The 12,500-nt window shown below is 44.0% G+C and overlaps 2 protein-coding genes across 3 annotated transcripts in view; one reads left to right on the top strand and one right to left on the bottom strand.

Moving 5' to 3' along the window:
- Positions 1-12,500, bottom strand: part of tmod2 (tropomodulin 2) — a 120,086-nt gene that overhangs the window by 48,367 nt on the left and 59,219 nt on the right. The window lies entirely within an intron of this gene.
- mapk6 (mitogen-activated protein kinase 6) overlaps positions 1-12,500 on the top strand; it is a 23,087-nt gene that overhangs the window by 395 nt on the left and 10,192 nt on the right. Inside the window, exons 2-3 of one of the 2 annotated variants that reach the window (XM_017466066.3) lie at positions 6,157-6,316; positions 10,490-11,603. In XM_017466066.3, the coding sequence (XP_017321555.1) occupies positions 11,049-11,603 (555 nt within the window). In that variant the 5' untranslated portion in view covers positions 6,157-6,316; positions 10,490-11,048. The remainder of the gene's footprint in view (positions 1-6,156; positions 6,317-10,489; positions 11,604-12,500) is intronic. The other variant, XM_017466067.3, reaches the window with a different exon arrangement.

The following is a 12,500-nucleotide window of genomic DNA, read 5'->3' as shown; positions in this document are numbered from 1 at the left end:
AGGGCATTATGGGCATCGAGGTTGTTTGATCCGACTTATGCTGGCATGGACGTGAGAACAGACTGTACACGCACAGCATTAAAGAGATTACACAAACATCAGCTTTAATAACCTTTTATTATTATTATTATTATTATTATTATTATTATTATTATTATTATTATTATCATCATCATCATTGACTAAAATCACTCACATGAAAGTCACAGAACTGCTATAGAACTAACCTAAACTAGAAATATCTTTAAAAACTGGGGGAAGAAGGCTAGTTCACTTTATCCTGCTGTTAAATCAGCTAGCTAGCTTTACAGTGAAGAATGTCAGCTAAACACAAGCTAGCTAGCTTATTTGTTTATTAAAAATAATCATTTATTTACTTGAACTAGCTAGCTATCATTGCAGTATGTTAGCCAAAACATAAACATCTAAGCTAGCTCACTGTATTATTAAATACTACATTTATTATAACTAGCTAGCTATCTTCTGTTTTAGCTAACCTTAAACAGCTAGTTATAGTAATCTACAGTATTGACTATAACTGGCTTGCTAGCATTACCTTAGCAGCTGTCACTAGCAGCAGTTCAGGGGGTTCACTGTTATTACAACTGCCTTATATTAAACGTGGAACTTCTGAATCCAGCGTTATCGTGTTGTCAGTCAGCTCGCCTCACTCTCGTCACGTGATGAATGAAATCCGACGCCTGCCGATCTGAGCTGTGACTCGGACTCGTTCGGCTCGTGCTGAATCGAGCAGACGCGTTTAATTGTAGCGTCCGTTCTCTAACCGAACTAAACGATTTTTATTACTGTAAAAAAAGGCTAAACGACGGTGGGGGCGGAGCCACAATATTCTGCTCTCATGGATATCAAACAACTGCAAACACAACACAGGTTTAGCAAAAAAAACAAAAAAAAACAGGCTTTGTTAAATATAGGTGTGCAACAATTATTGGCACCCCTATGAATTCATATGAGGAAAAATACATTTGAAGTGTATTCCCATTGATATTTGACATTTTTTAGTACACCTGGGTGAGTAGGAACAGGAAATGGTACAACCATGACTTCCTGTTTCACAGGGGTATAAATATGAGGTAACACACAGGCCAAATTCCCTTAGTCATTCATAACAATGGGTAAGAGCGAGGAATGTAGCTGTGATGTGCGGCAAAAGGTTGTTGAGCTTCACACAATGGGGCGTGTCTATAAGAAAATAGCACAAGCATTGAAAACGCCCGTTTCACCATCAGGGCAATAATTAAGAAGTTCCAGTCGACTGGAAATGTTATGAATCGACCTGGAATTGGACGTGTGTCTATATTGAACTTCAAATGGGATCGGGTTCTACGGTCAGATGAAACCAGAATAGAGCTTTTTGGTAATAAACACAGAGGTGGTTTTGGAGCACACAGAGAGGTAGCCATATGGAAAAGTCCCTCATGTCCACGGTTAAATATGGAGGAGGATCTTTAATGTTTTGGGCTGTTTTTCTGCCAGAGGACCTGGACATTTTGTTAGGACACATGGCATCATGGTCTATATCAAATATCAACAGATATTAAAGGAAAACCTGACTGCCTCTGCCAGAAAGATTCAAATGGACCGTGGTTGGATCTTCCAGCAGGACAACGATCCAAAACATCATCAAAATCAACACAGAAATGGTTTACTGACCACAAAATCAAGATCCTGCCCTGACCATCCCAGACCCCTGACCCGAACCCCATAGGACACCTGTGGGGTGAACTGAAGAGGAGAGTCCACCAGCGTGGACCTGAAATGTGAAGGATCTGGAGAGGTTCTGTATGGAGGAACGCTCTCAGATCCCTCACCATGTATTCTCCAACCTCATCAGCGTTATAGGAGAAGACTCAGAGCTGGTATCTCGGCAAAGGGACGTAGCACAAAGCATCGGCTAAAAGGGTGCCAATAAAATAAACAACATGACATGAACAAGTTTTATCAGTTATCAAACAATAAAAGTTTTATCAACTCATATTTCTCAACCAAGATTGCATCAGTGATCCCGAATGTTCCAGGACTTTGCGGCCTGTTCTGAGAGTAGAATGGACACACAAGCACACACACACACACACACACACACACACACACACACACACACACACAACAGCAGCAATTATGGGACAGCACAAACTGTTTCAATTAAATATATGGTAATTAGTGTGTGTGTGTGTGTGTGTGTGTGTGTGTGTGTGTGTGTGTGTGTGTGTGTGGTTCTCCACTGAACTGTGCTAATCGGCTCTAGATTATGTAAACCATAGATTATGGAACATTCCTGCAGTGGTTTACTGCCTCGGGTGGAAAGTCTTTCACTCGGTGACGTCTGAGAAAAGCAGAGATAAGACAACGCTCAGCAGAGATTATCACGGTTATGTAACTCACCTTCAGCGCTAGCAACCCGGGTGCAGCCCGAATCACCTCACCGGACCTCCGGAAAACCACCCGCAACCTCCCAACCCGTCCCGGTGTGGCCATCAGGGGCACTACTGAGTGAAAACACTATTTCAGAAACGTGCCTCATGAGCGTTTACGTATAGAGACTCTACATCTGAGAACAAATTATTCTGGACCGTGAAGAACGTTATGAACCGCTCTTTTATTTGGTGATGCATCGCTGTATTGTATTGTTTAGTAAGGTCTTTGTTTACAGGATCAGATTATTACTCTCTTATATGTTTATTACTCCTTTCACTGTTTATGCGAGTTAGTTATTTATATCATTTTCACTGTTGTTTAGTTCGGGAGTGTCACGTATCGAGGTCGAGCCAGAAGCAAGTGCAGATAATGACATTTATTTAAACACGCGTAGTATGAGACAAAGACACGAAGACGACTTGGAATAACACCGAACACCGTGGCATGAAACAAAACACCGAGACATGAGCGACGAGAGTCTAGGACAACGAAAGACACGCAAACAGTGCAGACAAGGACTATACACACACACACACACACACACACACACACACACACACACACACACACACACACAGAGTGCTCATTAACAAAACCTGAGTCAGGTGCAGGTGGTCACGTGACAGCTAGTGCAGTGCAGTGGCTGATGGGAAGTGGAGTCCAGAGTTTCTTGATACACGACAGGGAGTTGTTTATTTATTTACTCAGTTAGTTGTTATTTACTTAAGTTGTTATTTTTGTTTAATTGGTTATTTGTCAGATTTAGTGGTGGTTTTGTTAGGTGGTTGTTTCCTGGATCAGTCAGTTACTTCGATATTTACTTGGTTATGTAGCTAGGTTATTAGTCTCTTAGTCAGTTAGTTGGTGAGTTAGTTAGTTAATTGCTTTTGTTTAATTGGTTATCTAAGTTGTTGTTTATTTAGGTAGACATTTACTTCACCGGTTAGTTAATTACTTGTACAATTGGTTATTTATCTTAGTTAGTTAGTTAGTTAGTTAGTTAGTTAGTGTTTTTCTTGATCTTATTCTACTTTAGTTGTTGGTTAGTTAGGTTGTTGTTTACTTCATTGGTTAGTTAGTTATTTTGTATTTTTTTATTCTTTGTTTTATTTATCTACATTAGTTGTTGGTTAGTTGTTGGTTAGTTGTTGGTTAGTTGGGTTCTTGTTTACTTGATTAGTTAGTTAGACAGTTGTGCAGTTAGTTGGTCAGTTAGTTAGTTAGTTGGGCAGTCGTGCAGTTGGTTAGTTAGTTGGTTAGTTGGTTAATTGGATAATTGGTCAGTTCGTTGGTTGGTCAACCAGTTAGTTGGTTAGTTAGTTAGTCAGGTAGGTAGGTAGGAAGGTATTTGGTTGGGTAGTTTATGGGTCCCATTCTCCCACCACTTTGTTCCAGGTTTGAAATGTAAGGTGTGTCAGACTGCAGTGCATTCTGGGTAATCTGAGCACTGCGATGATGTGGAGTGGTGCCGGCGCTCTGATGAACTCCACTTGAGCTGACGAAATACTAAAGGAAAGGGGACTGGGGAAAGGGAAGTCAACAAGCATGTAATAATATCTGAATAGTTCTCTAAAGACCTTCTCAACACTAACAGGAAGTGACAGGAAGTGACACAGCGCAATAGAGTGTGGGCGTTAAAAGTTTGTGCTTTACACATTCCTTCCCAGAAACGTGTAGGAAACACTGAAGTACACCGAGACACTCAGTCAGTACCGACTTACACACAGCAGTTACGGAGCTCGGGTACACGTGAGAACGCGGCAGAGAAGAACTCTGGCTTTTCCCAAGCTGCTGAAATAACACACACTGAGAAAGAACAGAACAGTATCAGCACATCCTTAATTAGACTAACAGCAATAAACAGCTTAAGGGCTTGAGAATGGCTCTCTCTCTCTCTCTCTCTCTCTCTCTCTCTCTCTCTCACACACACACACACACACACACACACACACACACACACACACACAGCGATCACTTATTCCTCATAAGAAAAGTAAACTATTCACTTTTCACCGCTGAACTATTCACTGCTCTGTGATGCAGCATTGGCATGATCTTTTTTTAACAAACCAAATCATTTCTTAAAACAGTTAAAGAAACATTTGAATAAATAAGTATTTTAATATATGCTCATGGAGCGCGTACTAACAAAAAAGCAGGCTCCAGGTGTGCCAGCATGAGAGAGAGAAAACGACGGGCACGGAGGATCATCTTTCCGTGTCGATCAGTGAACTCCAGTGAAAGTACATCACGGCATTTTAAGACTTCTTGGATCGAAGAGTTTGCGTGGCTCGGGTATGATCGTCACACGCAGGAAGTGTTTTGTGACTTTTGTTCCAACGTGTGCAGAGAAACAGCGGGGAAAACTGATTTCATTACCGGAACCATTTCAACAAAGAGACCGTGAGAAAACAGGGCGATGGTCGAAAGGGTAAAAAAGCTGATGACGATGTAATCGCAGAGTGCTCCACAGAAAAAAGCAGTGTCTCGTGCATGGGAACAACATGACCAGCCCGAAAGGAAGGAGCTGAACAAAACTCAACACCGCCTGCATGATTGCACGTGAAGAGCGGCCTTTCACCAGATTTACCTCTCAGACATTACTAATGGAGAAACATTGACTGGATGCGTGACGACGACACGGCGTGTGCGCCGAGCAGAATGCATCCAGTTGAGATATTAGTAGTCCTACCAGTGCTGGCTGCTCGGTGTGAACGTGGCTTTTCTGCTCAAAACAGGATCGAATCAAAAGTACACAATTCAGCCTCGGAAGACTCGATCCGGATCAGCACACACACATCATCACTGGAACAGTCTGATCCAGGACCACGTGTCAAACGCTGGCTTTCTGAAAACAGGCGAGGAGGAGGAGGCCAAACTCCACTCAGTGCCCAAGTGATGCTGACGTAATTACGGTCAATGACACCGGCTCAGACCCTGTGTAGAGAACAAGTATATCGTTCAGACCCCGTGTAAAGAACAAGTATATCGTTCAGATCCCGTGTAAAGAACAAGTATATCGTTCAGATCCCGTGTAAAGAACAAGTATATCGTTCAGGTCCTGTGTAAAGAACAAGTATATCGTTCTCACATTGGAAAAGTCCTGGAGTTCCCACTTTAAGCGAGCATGTATGAAAACGCTGTAAAAGGAGGCCAGACATACAGTACACACATGACAGGATGACGGAACGTAAATGTTTTAAACAGTTTAAACGTAACTTCATTCTTATGTGGCACTTAAAATAATTTGGCGCCTGTTTTTTTTTTCTTTTCTTTTCTTCTTTCTTATTTATAGGAGCCTCCTTAATAGATTTTTTGTTTGTTTTTGTCTGGAGCCCTGCTTTTGACATAACACAATACAGACAGCTGCAGGATTATAGCTCCGGTTCTCTCTTGACAGCAACAAATGTGTTTATTTTATTAAAAACAAATCCGGACATTGAACATGCTTTTTAAGCTCTAAAATAAGCTGTAAATCAACAGTGTTTGAGATCAGTGAATTTATTTACAGACGTGACCTTGAAGTCATGCAAAAATACTAAAATCAGATTACATTACTTTCGTATTGTGATACTTTATGAAGTAATTTGTAAGTGCGATGGAATACATGTTTAAAGTAACCCCACAACCCTGCTTATTTAGGTGGAAATAAAATCAATAATCACTACATGACTTTAATGAATGATGGTCTTTACTTCCGGCATTCGTGTGACGCATTAGCTCCGCCCGGTACTCGAATGACTGACGTTGTAAGCTCCGCCCACCCCTCCACATCGCTGCAGTAATGTGAATGGCGCTCAGAGACCGAGGGGGAAGGAAGAGAAAAACCGAGCGCGTTCGGTTAGGAAGGAAAATCCCCCAAATGACACGAGGAAGAACAGTAAGTTATTATGTAAACGTTCTTATGAGACATCACTTATATTTAAATGTTGTTTAAGTCGCTGTGGGTTTCTTTATTGGTATATATTTTCCTTTAGGAGATGTGTCTTGCCCGGCTAGCCGAGTTAGCATCCGTCTGTTAACAACGGTCTCCTTTGTTTCAGCGCGCGAGGCGCTTTTTCGGCATCAAATATTATGCGTTTGTCTTTTTCAAAAAATATATTTGTAATTATTTTCGACATCTAAGTAATTTCTTTATGACGTTTACGACGTTTAGTGGTTGTAGTAGCAGATAAACAATCCCCTGGATCTTTCTAGTAATTCACTGTGCCGCATGTCGCTAAAACAAACTGTAGATTCCTACCCGTTTTAGGACGGATCCCGCCTCCTGCGCTGTGATTGGCTAGAACTGGCTCACCTCATGCGCTCTGATTGGCTAACAGTGCGTTTTTCCGCTCAGGACTAGGTTTGACGTTGGAACAAACCAATCCGAGTGGGAGGTCTGTATACGGATGGGATGTGTAGCCTATGCGGCTAGTACGAACTCACAAATGATACGGTTGTAAATAAATAAAACAATTCGTTTTATTTTCCTGTCTTGTGTAGGAGATAGTAACATACGTTACCTTATTTGGAAATCTTTTTGTGTTGTAAATATTGTCTGGATATGTGCAGGGATAAGTGCTGCTAGCTGTGAGCTAAATTTCTCTCAGCTATAAAGAGTTGTTTTATTCTGAGATTCTGTAAATAAATGGGGGGGGTGTTATTAAAACTTGTTGTGAATCTGTTCCAGAATGAAGCAGGTCACATCTGGAACCTTGGATATCATTTAGACTCGAACCCGTTAAGATAGTCTGTGTGTGTGTGTGTGAGAGTGAGATTCATCAGTTTGATCAGTTTCAGTCCCTTAGTTTCTCTGTGCTGCAGACAGGGTGAGTGTGCAGGGTGAGTGTGTGTGTGTGTGTGAGTGTGAGTGAGTGTGAGTGAGTGTGAGTGAGTGTGAGTGAGTGTGAGTGAGTGTGTGAGTGTGTGAGTGAGTGTGTGAGTGAGTGTGTGAGTGAGTGAGTGTGTGAGTGTGTGTGAGTGTGTGTGAGTGTGAGTGTGTGTGAGTGTGTGTGAGTGGGATTAGTGACTGTGGAAAGCCTGGATTTGTGCTGGGGTTATTTCGGTCCTCTTATATACGGAGAGAGAGTTATAGCAGGTTACAGCGGCTTATAGCAGGTTATAGAGGCTTATAGCAGGTTTCAATGGCTTATAGCAGGTTATAGCGGCTTATAGCAGGTTATAGAGGCTTATAAGCAGGTTATAGCGGCTTATAGCAGGTTTCAATGGCTTATAGCAGGTTATAGCGGCTTATAGCAGGTTATAGAGGCTTATAAGCAGGTTATAGCGGCTTATAGCAGGTTTCAATGGCTTATAGCAGGTTATAGCGGCTTATAGCAGGTTATAGAGGCTTATAAGCAGGTTATAGCGGCTTATAGCAGGTTTCAATGGCTTATAGCAGGTTATAGCGCCTTATAGCATGTTTCAACAGCTTATAGCAGGTTACAGCGGGTTACGGCGTCTTATAGCGGGTTACGGCGTCTTATAGCGGGTTACGGCGTCTTATAGCGGGTTACGGCGTCTTATAGCTGGTTACGGCGTCTTATGGCGGGTTACGGCGTCTTATAGCGGGTTACGGCGGTTTACTGCGGGTCACAGTGGACATGTTAGAGTTGCTTATGTTGTAAAGCTGATAAGTTTCTTTTTTTTCTTGAGTTTAATCATAAAATGGAAGTGTTGCAGATCTGCACACACACAGACTCATGCACACACACAGAAGCAGAGAGTGTGTAACAGGAGGAATGGGTGTGTAAAGGTGTGTTTGTGTCTAATGGTCTTGTACTGTCATTATGCTATCCAGGTAAAGGGGTGTGTGTGTGTGTGTGTGTGTGTGTGTGTGTGTGTGTGTGTGTTAATGATGAGGAAGTGGGTGAGTTACACACACTGTATAAATGCCACACTGCTATAAAAGCTGAACTTGGTGTTATTGAGGGGATTAGGTCCTGAAGCGACGCTTTGTCTAATCTAATACTGAGATTAGATTTTCGTTCCCCGCTGGATAGTACACTGACTGTAACGCTGCACTCCTTCCCTCAGCATCCTTTCTTCTTTGTCTTAAAACACACACAGCTGATCACATTAGCGCAGGAGCCACAGCGCAGTGTAAACTCCTGTCCTGAAGACATGTGGCACTGGAGACTCCTTCCACACGTTACACAGACCTCCACCTCTGTGTACCTGCTTTCTTTATTCCTGCTTTCGCATCGTTTTCACTTCATTTTCTCTTCTTTCTTTCTTTTAATTTATTTTCACACACTTTCAGATCTTACCTTTCTGCTTTTCTCAACCTTTTCAAACTCTTCTTTCTCTTTTTTCAAAATTAATTTTTTTTACCTTATTATTATTCTTCCTTTCTTTTCTCACACTGTTCTTCTGTTCTCTTTTTATTTCTTTTTTTAATCATTTTTTTCTTCCTTTCTAACGATGATGTAACGCAAGTGCTCCCTTTCAGAGACCCAGGAATTTTAAATCTTAATATTATTCATGCTTTGGAGTGTTGGAGGAGTTGGAGCGTCAAAAAATAGTTTTTGTCTTCTGACTACGACACGGGATTATTCAAAGCACTAGAGCTGTTCTTTCAGGATGTTTCTTCTTCAGATCAGTGCGTCGTTAACATCCCGTGTGTGGTTTTTTCCAAAGCGCGTTTTAATTAAAGTCCGCGCTGGCGCTCGCTGCACACCTTCAGTCCGAGAGCGCACAGGTTTTGCATTAGAATGTCCGCTTTTATCTTGAGTTCGCCGAGCGGTCGGCGTTGGGGTTGTGATTAGACAGAAGCAGTTCCTCGTCCTCACGGCGCAGGAGTGACGATGGTTTGCTCTTCGCAGTAACAACGTCAGAGTCAGGGAGTGTTTTAATGATTCATTTCTGTGTGTCATGTCCTTTAGTTTCTCGTTAAGTTCCTAGAGGTCGGTTGTGTAATGCTCTCGGGTTTGACGGTGTGTCCGTCGGATATCGCTCTGACGTCAGACTGATCACAGAGTCACAGTCGACCGACACCCGGTATCACCGCCACACAGGATAACCACACCCTTTTTATTCAGGTTGGGTTTGTGGTGGGGGTTTTTTGTTTTTTTAAAACATCCGTGACACATTTAGAAGAAGCGATTGTCTCTCGACCACATGTTCCGGCTCTAGATGGACAGATTACACCGAATACAGCGAAGCCTTTCAGGAGCTCGTGCAGGAGCTCGTGCAGAAGCTCGTGCAGAAGCACACACGTCTCACATTCATGCTGATGAACAGAATTTAAAACCAGGCTGGGTTTTTTTTAGGTGTAGGCTTTTCTCCGCACAGGAAACATGTCGAATCACGTCTGAGGAAATGAATTATACGGTCCGTCCTCGTGTCGCAGTGATGTGATTGTAACCGAGACCTTTTAGCTGTACTCATGTCTGACGCACGTGAATGGAAGAGGGATTCTCCTGAGCGCACGTCGTGATGTCACGTCTCGGCCTGTTTTTTTTTTCTTTTTTTAAATCGCACGCCACTCCGAATATTCGTGAATTTGCTCGATTTTTGCGTTCATGTCTGCGATCGTGAAATCCCGTCAGGCCCGAATATACAGGCTTGAGAAAACGCTCGAGTGGGCGTGGTTTATGTCGAAATTAGTAAACGCGGTTTCTTCGTACTTTTGTGTGCGAATATATTAAACATTTTTACAGCCGATATAAAATGAAGTGCATCATGATTGGCGATGGAAAATCTCCACACTTTAGGACAAATCCTAAACACAGCCCCCTGCGCTGTGATTGGTTAGTACTGACTCACCTCCATGCACTCCGATTGGCCGGTGCGTGGTTTTTCCTGTCTGAATCCGAGCAGGATGTCCGTGTGTGTGTCCGGGTGCGACGCGTCACCTACGGGTTCAGGACTAGCTGTAAGCGGAGATTGTTTTATTTTCCATGCCGTGCAGAAACACGTGCTCATCCTCCTCCTCTGCCGTTTATAGGGTGCCGTTACTTTTTGATGCAGTAACTCATGAATAGTTAGTTTTATGATTTGTACCTAAACGCTGCAGGGGAGAACGGTTTTCCAGACTCACCGTGTTTGGTGTGTGTGTGTTTTGTCGCAGGAAACCCCGCTTTAAAATGGAGGATAGCTTCGATTGCGACTGCGGCGAGCTGGAGCCACCTGATCACTGAGGGAGAGCGTTTGTGCTGAGCTCGGCCGACCTCCTCCCCGCTCCCCCCCCGCACACGCATCAGACTCGACGGTGCTCAGTTTATCACCTTAGGATCGTAATGCTGCTGCTGCTCAGGACCAGTCGTACACTGAAGGCATCTGCGCTGTGAGGATGCTGCTGCTGCTGGTACTCGCTTTCACACCTGCATTTCATCACTGATCTCACCTCCGTTCCCTCACTCGCTCCGGGGCTGGACTCGGAGATTAGTGCCGGTTTTGTTTAGTTTAAATAAAGTTTTCTGTTTGGATAATTACCACATCCTGAGCTGTGAGAAAGAATTTCTTTCTGCTGATTTTGGGAAATTCTTTTTTTTCCTCCACAAAGAAGGCAGAAAATAAACCTCACTGCTCAAACAGCGTGTCGCAAAAACCTCCGAATTTTTAAAGAGAGGAAAATAATAATTAATAATAATAATAATAAAACACATTTCTGGTGCTTGTTGCGTAAAATGGCGGAGAAATTCGAGAGCCTGATGAACATCCACGGGTTCGACCTGGGCCCGCGGTACACAGACCTGAAGCCGCTAGGGTACGGCGGGAACGGCCTGGTGTTCTCGGCGGTGGACCGCGACTGCGACAAGCGCGTCGCAGTGAAGAAGATCGTCCTGACGGACGCGCAGAGCGTCAAGCACGCACTGCGAGAGATCAAAATCATCCGCCGCCTCGACCACGACAACATCGTGCGCGTGTTCGAGACGCTGGGGCCGAGCGGCCGGCGCCTGAGCGAGGACGCCAGCTCTCTGACCGAGGTGAACTCTGTGTACATCGTGCAGGAGTACGTGGAGACAGACCTGTGCACCGTGCTGGATCAGGGCCCGCTCTCGGAGGAACACGCCCGCCTGTTCGTCTACCAGCTGCTGCGTGGACTCAAGTACATCCACTCGGCCAACGTCCTGCACAGAGACCTCAAACCCTCCAACCTGTTCGTCAACACCGAGGACCTGGTGCTCAAGATCGGAGACTTCGGCCTGGCGCGCATCATGGACCCGCACTACTCGCACAAGGTGAGGCCTTACACCTCTGCACTCTTCTGCTCCTGCTATTTGGAGGATAAATGCACTTAGACAGCTTCTTTCTGATTGGCTGTTTTGATTTGAGTTCTGAAGTGAGTCGGATTCTACCCTATAATCAGGAGGTTGTGATCCCCATGATTCCCTCTCTCTGTCTCTCTCTCTCTCTCTCTCTGTCTCTCTCTCGCTCTATAAAGAGTCACAGCGTCTCTGAGCTCATGTATGCGGAAGCGGGCAGACAGCTCTTTCCTCAGAGTGTGTTTGGCGAAGGAGAAAATGGGAGGAAAAGATTTTTTGTTTGTGTTCGTGTGTGTGTGAGAGAGAGAGAATGTTCACATGGCTATCTCTGTGAGAAAAGCTTCGCAGCACACTTGTTAGTCGTTGGCCGGACGTCCCAAGTGTGAAAGAGGAAGTGAGCAGTCCTGCAGCGTCTGTGATGACTTCCTGTGAGCTCCTCGGTGCTGTAAAGGTTTATTTCAACCGTCTTTCCTCACTCCGAGTGTCTGTTTTCTTCCTCGTTTAAGCGTTTTGTTCGTGAGACGTCCTGTTTACGTTCAGCGTAGCTGCCGTGACTAATCCCGCCGCAGGCTACGGAGTGGTGGCCGTTTTGTTTTTGCTTTCCTTTTCTTTTGTCAGTGATGACTTGTGTCTCCGCCAGCTGTTTCTGCGAAACGCTCACACGTGGCTTGGATTAGTCATCACTCTTTCATGTCACACACGCTAGCATGTGATTCACGCACGTTTTTATTTTTTAGCTGGATTTCTCTCTCTCTCTCACTCACACACACACTCTCACACACACGGTGTCCAGAGCATGGAGGCCATGTGCATGTGTAGGGGGGAATAGTGTGCTATTTATATAGCCTGTCTATGAATAGCTCTGTTACACAA

This window comes from Ictalurus punctatus, chromosome 4 (assembly GCF_001660625.3).
Source record: "Ictalurus punctatus breed USDA103 chromosome 4, Coco_2.0, whole genome shotgun sequence".
In the NCBI taxonomy this organism is placed as follows: domain Eukaryota; kingdom Metazoa; phylum Chordata; class Actinopteri; order Siluriformes; family Ictaluridae; genus Ictalurus; species Ictalurus punctatus.
The sequence above is the reverse complement of the archived record's forward strand: the minus strand, read 5'-3'. Positions and strand labels throughout refer to the sequence as shown.